Source organism: Lathyrus oleraceus, chromosome 7 (assembly GCF_024323335.1).
Source record: "Lathyrus oleraceus cultivar Zhongwan6 chromosome 7, CAAS_Psat_ZW6_1.0, whole genome shotgun sequence".
Lineage (NCBI taxonomy): Eukaryota > Viridiplantae > Streptophyta > Magnoliopsida > Fabales > Fabaceae > Lathyrus > Lathyrus oleraceus.
The window spans coordinates 453,327,625-453,340,986 of record NC_066585.1 but is presented as its reverse complement, the minus strand read 5'-3'; the positions used below and the strand labels follow the sequence as shown (position 1 = coordinate 453,340,986).

At 34.7% G+C, this 13,362-nt stretch overlaps 1 protein-coding gene across 1 annotated transcript; it reads left to right on the top strand.

Moving 5' to 3' along the window:
* The first annotated feature begins 793 nt into the window (after positions 1 to 793).
* On the top strand, positions 794 to 12,299 carry LOC127108277 (uncharacterized). Its single transcript, XM_051045728.1, has 11 exons — positions 794 to 1,432; positions 1,648 to 1,912; positions 4,453 to 4,612; positions 4,745 to 5,486; positions 5,646 to 6,075; positions 6,192 to 6,373; positions 9,263 to 9,422; positions 9,561 to 9,788; positions 9,868 to 10,218; positions 11,564 to 11,665; positions 11,776 to 12,299. Exons 1-11 carry the CDS (start codon positions 936 to 938, stop codon positions 12,022 to 12,024), a joined length of 3,366 nt encoding a protein of 1,121 aa, XP_050901685.1. The 5' UTR covers positions 794 to 935; the 3' UTR covers positions 12,025 to 12,299.
* The last annotated feature ends 1,063 nt before the right edge of the window (positions 12,300 to 13,362 follow it).

Genomic DNA, 13,362 nt, shown 5'->3' with positions numbered 1-13,362 from the left:
AGAATGAGGCAAAATTAATAGGGAAGTGAATTTGGAGATTTGAGTTAGATGTGTTGTCTTACAAATTTATATTAATGGATAAATTTTATAAGAATTTATGTATCATTATTGGAGATAAGGGATTAGTGAGATTGAAATGTGTGAAAAGTAGTTGGAAGTTGTATAATGACCTTGGTTGAAATAATGTTATTTATTATTTGCAAAGGTGATACGAAAAGATATCTAAAAGAAAAATTAGGGTTATATATAGTTATATGTAATTTTATGATTAAATATGTTTTAAACTTATATTAAATATAAAAAAATTGTTTAACAAGAATCCTTATTACTTTATACAATAGTTTTATTTTATTATTTTAGGTATGTTCTTTTAGTTTAAAAAAATGTTATATTTATGTGAATAATGCAATATTAAAATAAAATTTTATATTAAATTATTTGTATATACTACTTATCATTAATAATTAAACTCATAATGCATATAAGAGTATACTTCAGTTATTTTATTATTATTTAGTCTTTATTTTACAAAATCTGAAATATTTGAAATTATCAATGTCAAATATAAAAAACAAATTTAAATCATATATTTTTTAGATACTACTTAAAAAAAAAACTATATTACATCTTTATGAGAGCAAAATACCTAGAACTTTTACACAAAGATCACGTGCAGAACACAAGAAAAGTCCCTCTATGAGTTTTGAACGTGATCGGTGTAAAACCTTAAACCTAGTAAATAACGTCTACTTCGAGGGCTATTATCGTCTTTTCAAACGCCCTTCACAACAACGTCTCTCGATTTGCGTCCCAATTTCACACTAAACTAAACTCCCACCTTCAAATTTTAGGGTTTCTCATTTCCCCCTTTCTTCCCAATTTTCTTGATTCCATACCAATTCTCCAACTTCCACCTCAACTCAATCGTCGGAGTAATGGAGCTTCTCCACTCCGACGAAACCGTGTCGGAAGATGCCGATATTCCTGAAGACAACAACACCACGAACAATTCTCCGGACCCCGCCGCCGGGATCGAAGATGGCGCGACTCTCGATGTTTCAGGAAAGAACTTGGAGTTTCCGGCGCCGGAGAATTCTAAAGACGATGCCGTGGAGAGTTTATACATGTACAAGAACGTTTACAGTTTGATTCCGAAGTCGGTGGGTGGTCTCGTAAGGTTGAAGACGCTGAAATTCTTTGGAAATGAGATTAACTTGTTCGCACCAGAGTTTGGTAATATGACGAGGCTGGAGCGCTTGCAGATGAAGGTATCTTCACCTGGAATTGGTGGGTTGCCCTTGCATAAATTGAAGGGTTTGAAAGAGCTTGAGCTTTCTAAAGGTCCTTCAAGACCTTCTGCGTTTCCCATATTGACTGAGATTGCTGCTCTCAAGTGTTTGACCAAACTTTGCATTTGTCACTTCTCTATAAGGTTTGAGTTTTTTTTTTGGCCTCTTCTCGTATGATGTTATGTTTAACTTGTCTCAACTTAAGTTTGATTATTGCTTTCACTCTTTTGGAGGATTTTAATTTTGCAGTTAATAACTGTTATTGATGTTGTAAATTTTGTTGTAACTGATGTGTTTTCATTGAGAACTAGTTTGTGTGTAGTAACTATCTTACACTGTTTTCTGTTTTTAACTGTAGATACCTTCCTCCGGAAATTGGGTGCTTAAAGAATCTGGAGTATCTTGATCTTTCATTCAATAAGTTGAAGACATTGCCCTCAGAGATTAGTTCTTTGGAAGTATTAATAACCATGAAAGTTGCTAATAATAAGTTGGTAGAATTACCGCCGGCTATGACATCACTATCGAGGCTGGAGAATCTGGACCTGTCAAATAATAGGTTGACTTCGTTAGGATCCCTTGTACTTAGCTCAATGAATAGACTTCAGAACTTGAATCTTCAGGTACCTAGCCTTGATTTGTTAAATCCTACCAATTCTGCAATATGAATGTTTTTAAGTATCTGTTTTTTCTTTAGAAAGTGTTTTTTCAGTTTATTTTATGAGTTTGCTCTGTCTATGGGTTTTTATGCCTGTATATACAGATACATATACTGATGTTGCTTAAATACTCCCACTTGTATCATAGGATGAGGAGTATATATTGAAAACATGTACCCTTTTACAATTTTGTTGTAAAGAGGGAGAGGAATTAGAGAGGACTAGAGTACGGTAGGATTTGGGAGAGAAGGGAGATGAACTGAGACTATCTTGATTATGAAGACATTTCCCTCAAAGATTAGTTCTTTGAAAGTATTAATATCCATGAAAGTTATTAATAATAAGTTGGTGGAGTTACTGCCGGATGACCCGACTATCAATACTTGAGAGTTTGCACCTGTCAAAGAATAGGCTGACTTCATTAGGATCCCTTGAACTTGGCTTAATGAATAGTCTTTAGAACTTAAATCTTAAGGTTCCTAGCTCTGATTTGTTAAATCCGGCTAATTCTGCAATATTAATGTTTTTTTTGAAGTATCCACTTTCGTTTAGAAAGTGTTTTTGTGTATGGGTTTTTATGCCTGTATATACAGATACATATATTGGTGTTGCTTAAACTCTCCCACCTGTATCATAGGATGAGGCGTATATATTGACAACCCTAAACCTTAAAACCTAAAATATACGGATACAAATACATATAATGGTGTTGCTTAAACTCTCACACTCGTATCATAGGATGCGGAGTATATATTGACAACCTGTACCCTTTTACAACTTCGTTATAAAGAGGGAGGGGAATTAGAGGGGAGTAGAGTACAGTAGGATTTGGGAAGTAAGAGATAAACTACGATGTTTTACATAAAAAACTCAATTACATTAATATCCATCAGTTCAGGTTATTTACGAAGATCTTTTTGCCGCTTCTTCCTTATTGGTTTTCTCCATTAAATTGTATATATTTATGAAATTTTCTGCCTTTCTTATGCCACATGTCATACTATAACAACACCTTCGACCAGCAACGAATACTTCTGTTGAGAGAGACATTCATAATGTTGTTGTAATTGTAAAGCAAAATGGGAAAGTATAACTGGATTAAGTTCAAGAACCATACCAGCAACGAATACTTCTGTTGAGAGAGACATTCATAATGTTGTTGTAATTGTAAAGCAAAATGGGAAAGTATAACTGGATTAAGTTCAAGAACCATTTACAGAAGATGAATTAACATAAAAAGAGAATAAATCAAACCTAAATGAAATGTGACAAGTAAAAGCCAGGTTCTTGTGTTGATCATGCATACATGCAAAGAGAAGGCAATATGGTGACGCAACTATGAACACTAGGATTAGAGCAAATACAACTAAGATTTTCCTGTATATGGCACATTTCATAACTAGTACAGCTCTAAATCAGTGTTCACGCAGACATTCATTATGCCATCATATAAAGTGAAGTCAGGGGAGGGGGGCAATATCAAATCATTTGGGTAAATGAAGGGGTGACTAAAGTCATAGGGAAGTGAGAGAGTATTCTTACTTCTCTGATATCTTCTTTATTTGTGATTTTCATTATGCCATCATGTAAAGTGAAGTCAGGCCTGTCAGGGGAGGGGAGCAATATCAAATCCTTTGGGTAATGAAGGGGTGACTAAAGTCATAGGGAAGTGAGAGTATTCTTACTTCTCTGGTATCTTCTTTCTTTGTTATTTCCATTATACGCACCTTGAAACTTTTTTTACTGTGTTCCCTTCTATTCATGTAATGAAAAATACGTTCCTATCAGATTCATTTGTTAAATACATATAATAAAGCACGACCACCTCTAGAAGTAGGCGTGTCGCGGTGTTCCCTTCATAATATAACGGCTATCCCTTTATGTTCACGCAGACTTTCAGAAATTTTCCTAGATTTTAAAACATATAATATAATGACTTTCCTAATTTAACTCTCTAAATTTTCAATAAACTAACAGATTAAAGTGTAGCGAAACAGGTTCTAGCTGAGTGCAAATGATTAACTGAGTTGCGATGTCTCCTAAATCAATAGTAGTAAGCCAAACATATTGGCACCAATTTGGGGTTTGAGTGCAATGTCCCCTAAATCACACCATAAAATCTACAGAAGCATATTCTGAAATGACTGGCTTTGTTTGCTTGAATCTGATGTGCAACCTATGTCCTGTTTCCTTTACCTGAATATGTATTTAATATGTATTTAATTTGCTGACATCTGACAGTGTTTCACATGGAGGGACCGCATTGGAGGTGCCTTTGTGCATCCAAGGTATTGATTTAGTAGATGTAGCTTGCTTGTGTGAGATATGGTTAAACTATACTGATCATTGTTGCTTGCAGTAGTGCATATATTTATCTACTTGATGTTACTTCTGTGTGTTATTAGGTTCTAACTGCGTAATTTTTGTGATTTAATTTTTAATTATAATTTCCAATGATTTTCATATGTTAAACATGTCTAACATATTTGTTTACACATTTCAAGTACAACAAGCTGCCCAGCATTTTTCAAATTCCTTCATGGATATGCTGTACTATGGAAGGAAATGATGGAGATAGATGCAAAGACAATTATAGCAGCTCTTCTGTTGAAATGGATGTCTATGAAAGCAATTTACAGGAAAATGAGGAAACCTTTTCTCATGGTGAGGTGCCTTTCCATTTTTGTTTCCCCCCTCCTTTTTTGTGTATGTTCCCCCCTTTTGAATTATGGATAATTAGATTCATGTGTTTGGGAATTGGGATTGAATTTCACTCTCCTGTGATTTCGTTTGCAGGACCTCATGACACCTCATCTAGCTTATTAACAAACTCCTCATCTAACAGTAGATGTTTTTCAGCCTGGAAGTCGGGTAAACGGTGGAAGCGGCGACACTATAAACAGCAGAAAGCTCGTCAAGAACAGAAAGCTCGTCAAGAGCGGTTGAATATCAGCAGGAAATGGAAAGGTGTGGATCATGACCAGTTGTTAAGCAAGAAGATTCACAGAATTTCTGAACCAGAAAATCTGGATACTCTTGTCTCTGAAAATTGCACAGAAACTGTATCAGACAATAGGAGCTTGGATGACAATCATAAAAAAATATTCTCCGAAGAAGCTGTGCACGACAATTTAATTGGTAATGTTGACAATGATGAGGAAATTATTGAAAAGCAGTTTTCTCAAGAAGATTGCTGCACTGCGGATGGTAAAGATGAAATAGATGCTTCCTTATGCTCCTTAGACAATGGCCGAAGTGAACATGATGGAGCATCTTGTTCAGTTTTTCCGAAGAGTAGTTTTAAATCAAAGAGGCATTCAGATCGAGTTCTTGACAATCCTAAACCCTGCAAGTCTAGAAAACCGATTAGCGATGGCTCATTATTGTCTTCGAAATACAGTAAAATTTCATTTTGTGGCACCGAGGACCATCTATCAGATGGCTTTTATGATGCGGGACGTGATCGACCATTTATGCCTCTTGAGAGTTACGAGCAAAATCAGTGTCTTGCTTCTCGTGAAGTCATTCTGTTAGACAGGTATATTATTCCTACAACTGCTACTAATACTTCTCGTATATGTTAGTGATTTTGTTGGGGTACACTAATAATAGTAGTAGTAGTAGTTATAATATTATATATTGGTATCTTTTCTGTGATACATTTTTATAATATGATTGGATTATTTGTGTGTTTCAGACAAAGGGATGAAGAATTGGATGCCATTATTCTATCAGCTCAGGCATTGGTATCTAATTTAAAGCAATTAAATAGTTTAAACAAATCTGGGAGCCAGGATGAAGTTGATAACTTACAGACAGCGTCACTGCTTGCACTCTTCGTATCCGATCATTTTGGTGGAAGTGATAGAGGTGCTATTGTAGAAAGGACACGCAAATCTGTTTCTGGCTCAAACTATAATAAGCCTTTTGTCTGTACATGCTCTACAGGAAGCAGCACAAGTATAAATGCTGCAACTGAACCGGTTGTGAATCCCATTGAAAATATTGATCTTTCTAAAATCTCTGAAAAATCTCTTGATTCTATTAAAAAAAGGAGAAATTCAATCATTGTTCCAATTGGTTCTGTTCAGTATGGTGTTTGTAGGCATAGAGCTCTGCTTTTTAAGGTGAGCAGTTTTGCTATATTCATAATTAGTTTTGTTTATATGCATTTTAGGATGTAACTCTATCTTTTATGGCCTCTTATAGCGAGGACCTAATGCAAGTTATTTTTTGTTTATAGTATTTATGTGATCACATGGATCCACCTGTACCTTGTGAGCTTGTTAGGGGTTACCTGGATTTTTCACCACACGCTTGGAATATCATTCTGATGAAAAGGGGTGTTACATGGGTTCGAATGCTTGTTGATGCTTGCCGACCTCATGATATTAGAGAAGAGAAAGATCCAGAATATTTCTGCAGGTATTTGTCGCCTCTTAGTGAAAAGGGATGTACTACTCCTTTTTTTATTGTGAAGAGGCCGTTTTGCTTGCTATATCATATAATATTCCTTAAATTTGAATTGGTTATATAATATGGGACATGCTAACTTGTGCCCTTAGGGCACATGTTAAGGAACGTAATATATTAATGTTATCTTAAAAGACAAGCATTCTATTCTTTAAAAGTTCAAAATTTATTTTTTTAAATATGACTTTTATATTTTTATTGCTTGACTTGAGCACAAGTTAGCATGACCCATATAATATTGTTTTCATATTTAATATTTAATTTGCATGTTGATGTGCTGAAATATAGATCTTGTTATTAGTTATGTTTTGTTACTATTGGTATTAATTAATCAACAGTCATTTGGTGTTTTAGAACTTGGATTCGGTTTTGAATGTTGGATCTGATATCATGCTTTAGTATGCAAAGAGTATTGCTTAATCATTGAACACTGGTTCCATGTTGATGTTGGATACTTATCTATGCTATATTTGTTGTTCAAATATAGCATGTTATTAGTTCTGCACCTATTATTTTTAAGCAATTATCACTCATTGAGAAATTTAAAATTTGGATTTGTTCTCGAATATTACACCTCATATCCTAGTGTATTGTAGCATGTAGAGAATATTGCTTGTGCTGATGCTAAACCAATAATAGCACATTTGGCTTCCATTTAGTCAAAAGTATTTATAAAATCTAGCCTCATATATTAAGGTAAAAATATATTAGTGACTCTGAATATTGTGTTGCTTTCTCCACACTGTGGATGTAAAAAGGATAGGAGATTGAATCATAGCCCTAATATTTGTAGTGGAACAAGACATCTTTAATGTTATTAGTGCTTACGCACCTCACGATTGGTTAACGGAACATCTTAAAGTAAAATTTTGGGAGGAATTAGAAGGCTTGGTTCAAGATATACCCAAGAGGATTTTTTTAGGATGGGATCTTAATGGGGATGTAGGGAGCATATTGAGAGGCCGTGAGGGAGTGCATGGGGTAGGTATGACCCTGGGGAGGTAAATGCTTAGGATAAATTCTTCCTAGATTTTTCTTATTAGGAAATTATATAGGAAGATTTGTTTGGATTGTAAAGTTATACTGGGAGAGAGCTTGACTACCCAACATAGAGTATTGGCTATTGATGTAAGAGTCAAGAGGAGTGCGAAGAGAAGTAGCTACAAGGGGTTCAACGGATAAAGTGCTGGCATTTGAGGGTGAAAGAACAAGATTTTTCAACAGAAAATCTTTGAAGGAGGTTTTATGCAGCCACAAGGAAGTGCAAATGATATGTGGGACAAGATGAGGAAGATATTAGAAAAGTAACATCAGTGATGTTAAGAGAATCAAGAGGTTTTGGACCTAGGGGTAAATGATCATGGTGGTGGAAGCATAGTTATCAATCCCGGCCGCGATTGCCGCGGTCCGGCGGGGGCGGCCAACCACCGCGCGAGAAGAAGGGTACGGTTGCGCCAATGAAATCGCAGGCGATTTCTCCGCTAGAACGGACCGCGGGTCGCGGGTCAAAACCTGTGTGGAGCGGTTGGACTGGTTTTCTTTTTCTTTCTGACTTATTCTTCTGTGTATTAATGATTTTTTGATAAGAAGAAGATATACACTAACACTGTATCCGAAAAGAAAGAAGATGAAAAGGTAGAGGATAAAAGTCTGGATTCAGTTTTTACTAATAAAAAAGAGTCAAAGTCAAAAAGTAATTAAATTATTGAGTATCGTACCACAACATCAACATCTAGGTACAACTGTAAAAAAGCTGAATAGGTACTTTAATAGAAGGAATATTGCCAAAATGTATCCTTCTAGTAAATTATCTAGTGAGTAGGCACAACAATTATGTCTAGCTACATACATATTGAATATTGCCAAGTAACATACAGCCGTATATAATAACATTAATAATAAAAATAATAATAATATATATCACTTTAATCCATTATTATTTTATTAATTAGATTTTTATAAAACTTTTATGGGATTGTGTTATTTGTATAGATTATTCATATAGTTAGTCCAAAAATAGTCAATTTTAAAAAGTCAAAAAAAGTTATCCCGCTATCCGCTATCCCATTTTTGGGGCCAGCCACTCCGCTCCGCTATTCGAGATTAATAATTCTGGGTGGAAGGGAAGTGCTCGGAGTAAAGCTCTCGAGTCAAAAAGGAATGATTTAAAGATTGGTCTAGGTGTAAGAATGTCAAAACTTGGGAAAATTATAATAGAACTAAGAAAGAGACCAAGAAGACGGTGAATGAAGAAAGAACTCAATCTTTTGATGAAGTATACCAATCCTTAGGAACTAAGGAGGGAGAAAAATCTATATGTAAAAGCTTGTTAAGAGAAGAGAAAGAAAGACAAGAGACTTGGATCAAGTGAAGTGTGTTAAAGATGAAGAAGACAAAGTCTCTTGGTTAAGGAATATGATATAAATGATAGATTGAAGAAGTATATCCACAACTTATTTAATGAAGGATATATCTTACTAGACTCTCACATGCTAGGCATTAGAGAAGAAGATCAAAACTATAGCTACTATAGTCGGAGTCAAAACCACGAGGTAAAAGAAGCGTTGAAAATGATGAGTAATAGCAAGGCGGTTGAGCCAAACAACATGCCTATCAGAAAATTTCCCACTACTCAGTTTCCTGCAATGGAGAGAATGTTTTTATCCACCCCTACATTTCTTTCCACAACTAAATGATATTTTCGATATATTCCTCGTGTTTTCTTTTCATCTGAAACAATCATTGCATAACTTTTTTCTGCTTCCCGGAAACATTTGAAACTCTTTTGCTTTTATGGAATTATACAGGTTTATTTATAGTCTGATGTCTTGGTATTTCTAGGTACATACCTCTTCGTCGAACCCAAATTCCTCTTTCGACTAGCATTCGTCCTAGTCCTGATTATTCCTTTCCATCGCTCTCTAATTGTGATGAACTTGAGAAAAAAGCTTTAACTACATTAGTTCGCTGCAAATATGGATCAGTTGAGGCTGCGGTGAAGGTATTTAGTCATCCATGAATTGTAGTAATAGTCCTCTTAATTTTTTATTTTATTTTAATTGTTATACCCTATCTTCTGATTTTTTTGGATATCATGCAATTTAATGCATTTTATGCAACATCTTTTATGGTGTTATAGGTGCGTACTTTGGAAGTACAGGAGAGTTCAGCAGACAAAATAAAAAACTTCGAATATAATTCTTTGGGAGAAATCAGAATTCTTGGTGCTTTCAAACACCCTTGTATAGTGGAAATATACGGACACCAAATATCTTGCAAATGGACCATCTCAGCCGATGGTAATCCTGAGCATCGTGTGTTGAGATCTGCAATTTTTATGGAATATGTGGAAGGAGGCTCCTTAAAAGTAGGAATTTCTTTATCGTTTCTTTGTTATTAAGACATTTTTGGTTGTTTTATTAACTTAACACTTCATTTTCTCATAGACCTATCTCGAAGAGTTGTCAAAAGCTGGTGAGAAGCATGTTCCTGTGGAGTTAGCCTTGTATATTGCCAAAGATATCTCATGCGCTTTGTCGGAACTGCATTCAAAGCACATAATTCACCGTGACATAAAAAGCGAAAACATTCTGTTTGATTGTGATAGGAAGAAAGATGATGGAACTCCCACTGTGAAGCTCTGTGATTTTGATAGTGCAGTGCCACTAAGATCACCTTTACATGCATGCTGTATTGCTCATGTAGGATCTCCTCCTCCTTGTGTGTGTGTTGGAACACCTCGTTGGATGGCTCCAGAGGTCATGCGGACTATGTACGAAAAAAACACTTATGGATTGGTAAGACCCTCCAACTTATCAGCCATTTATTTGATCACTTTACATGGCATTAACTTAGTGTTTTTGTGTTTTTGTGTTTTCTTCGCTTAAATATAAGTATTATCAGGGTTTTATATAATTACTTGACTTCTAATGTTCAAAAGAATAATAGTCTGTGTCATTTGATTTTGGAGTTCTGAGGAATCGGGGAATACTGTTTGTGAATCTAATTTCAATGACAATTCTCGTGATTTTCCCGAAGCTTTATTTTAACAAAGACTTTCACTTCCTTTCATTTATCTTCTCACTTGTCTCTGAACACTTTTTTGGTTCTGATAAGAAATGTCGTTGAGTCTAATTCATCCTTGCAAAATCGGCTTGTAGGGTGAGGATTGCCCCCACCTATACGAACATGTTCAGGTCGTATATTGTCCGATGTGAGACTCTTCACACGCCTTCACGCCCAAGATTGAACATCTGGAGCGTGAAAATAAATGGTGGGTGACCCGATAACAGAAATCTGATAGCAGGTGGTCCATTAGATCTTAAACGAGACTCTGATACCATGTTGAGAAATGTGGTTGGACCTAACTTCATCCCTACAAAACCGACTGTAAGGTGAAGATTGCCCCCACCTATAAGGACATGTTCAGGACATATATTGTCCGATGTGTGACTCTTTAACTCTATTTTTTCCCCTATAAACTGTACCTAGTATGCCACAAGAGAATATATGTTGTATAAGTCTTGTTACATACATATACCACTGAAGTATAATTTGATGTATATTGTTTCTGCTTTATTGTTTTGGATATTATTATACTGGGAAGATTAGCGGAATCATGTTTGAAGGATTTTATCATTCTATGATGTCAGACATCAGATGTATAATGTGTACGGGGACAAGGTTCACATCTCTTATAGGATTTAGAAATAACCCGTTTATTCCAATTTCTGATTTTGTAGATCAGATTCTATATTCTCTGATTTCTCTTTTATTCGTGTATATCCCAATTACATAGTTTCGAATGTGTGATTTTGGACATCATATTGTACATAAAATGTAAGAGGTTATGAATCACTTTTCGACAAAGAGCTCAAGTAATAAAGCTTAATAATAATTCAATAATTTTACAAAGTGTGATCTTTATTGTGCTTCTTGCCATTTTTTGTCTTATATACCAAACTAGTATAAGTTTTCTGTTCCATCTCTCTTTTTTGTTTGTTTGTTTTTGTTTTTGTTTTGGTTAGAAGTATAAGTGCGCATATTGCTTATAGGTGTATCGTGAAATTAATTCTTGTTTGTTGTGACTAGACGTGTAGTATTGTCTTTGGTCCTAATTTTACTTCCTTCATTTTGCAACAGGAAGCTGATATTTGGTCATTTGGATGTTTACTTCTGGAGATGCTGACATTGCAAATTCCATATTTTGGAGTGCCTGATTCACACGTCCATGATAGGCTGCAGGTATGGTTGCATTTTCTTCTAGATGTATGTAGTTTTCTGAAAACTCTGAACAATGCTCGTTCATTGCAGCTCCTTGTTTTAATTTAATATTTCAACTATTATTGATACAGATGGGTAAACGGCCACGACTAACCGATGAGCTGGAGGGGTTGAGTTCAACAAATGAACCCACGATGATCCAATCTGGTCAAGAGCTGGAAAAATCAGATGCTGATACAGACACATTGGAGTTCCTTGTTGATTTGTTTCACAGGTGTGTCGAAGAAAATCCAAATGAACGACCTACTGCCGAAGAAATCCATGAAATGCTGCTTGAACACACAAGGCACATACGAGTTCAAAATGTTGGGGAGATTTAGGCAGAGGCTATTGTTGGAGTGTGTCCCTCTCCTGGTGAATTATATTATTAGAACAAAAAGATTTTCATTCTTTAGTAGCGTGTTACAGTTTAGTTTACCCAAGAATAATTGTTCTCACTAGGTTTTAGTCTTCAGTGAGTTGTGTTGTATTGTTTGTAATATTTGTAAGAGTTAGATCTATGCGGCTCTAATATTATTTGATTGAGATCTTTGTAGCTAGTTGAGATAATTATGTAGTTGAAACATTCTGCAAGTGGAACTTATTAATTTATTGACTTAAATTGTAAGCTGCTTCATAGCAGTATTTTTCACAAATTTTGTACTTTCAAGCAAGATATTGTCGAGCAAGATATGCATTTGGGTCTTGAAATAGTTTTGATGAATAAGTTTAAGAGAATGCATGGTTGTTTGTTTTCTCAGGGATTGATTCAGAGTTTTTGCAATTTTGTTTGAAATAATTTTTACAAGTATGAGATGCATGATTACTATTAAAATTGATCAATGATTGTTGCCTTGACATGAATATTTTCAATATTTTTGATCTGGTTTCACATGCTGCATTTGGTGTGTCATAATAACACCAAAAGATAAAGTTGGTGTCCTTTTCATCTAATCTAATTATTAACAATTAATGAAGGAGTTTTTTATTGGACACACCATTGAAGAATGACACCAAACTTAGTACAGATTGTAGTCTATTTAAATATTTAAATTTGGTTTATGGGTTTTCAGAGCTGCTATTGGAAGTTGATATGTGGTCTTTGGCTTAGCACTAGAGTGCATTCAGTAGCTACAACTTTGGACCACTCTACTCAACTCACATGATACTCCTACTTGTTTCTCTCTCACCTCTCAATATCTCCTATATCCTTAACAAGGGCCAGAATCTCTGCTTTTTCATTAAAAAAATCCACTTACCAATGTAGGGTTCTTAGAGTTTGGTTGGATAGAGGATTTTTGAAAGAGGGGGCAAGAGAAGGTTTATTTTTCTTTTTAAAAAAAGGAAGCTACAAACAATTTAAAAATAATATATTTTGAATTGAAATGTTATATGATGATATTAAATGATTGTTTCATTATTTTCCCTTTAAATTTCAGATTTATAGACTTAACCATACAAAACTATTTTTAAAATCCTCAATCTCAAATATTTTGGGAGTTGGATTTTAAAAGATTTGGGACGGTTAGATCTATATTTTAGTATAAATTTTATACTTTGTACAAATTTAAAAAATGATAAATTATTTCAATCATATTTTTTAAAACAATTTTATAGTTTCTATAAATTAATAAAAAAATAAACACTTCAGTAAAAGAAAATCACTCATAAATATCTTT

Coding starts and splice junctions, on each gene's coding strand:
- LOC127108277 (XM_051045728.1), top strand. CDS start 936: ATGGAGCTTCTCCACTCCGACGAAACCGTGTCGGAAGATGCCGATATT. Junction 1,913..4,452: donor TTCAGAACTTGAATCTTCAG/GTACCTAGCCTT, acceptor ACACATTTCAAG/TACAACAAGCTGCCCAGCAT. Junction 6,076..6,191: donor ATAGAGCTCTGCTTTTTAAG/GTGAGCAGTTTT, acceptor TTTTGTTTATAG/TATTTATGTGATCACATGGA.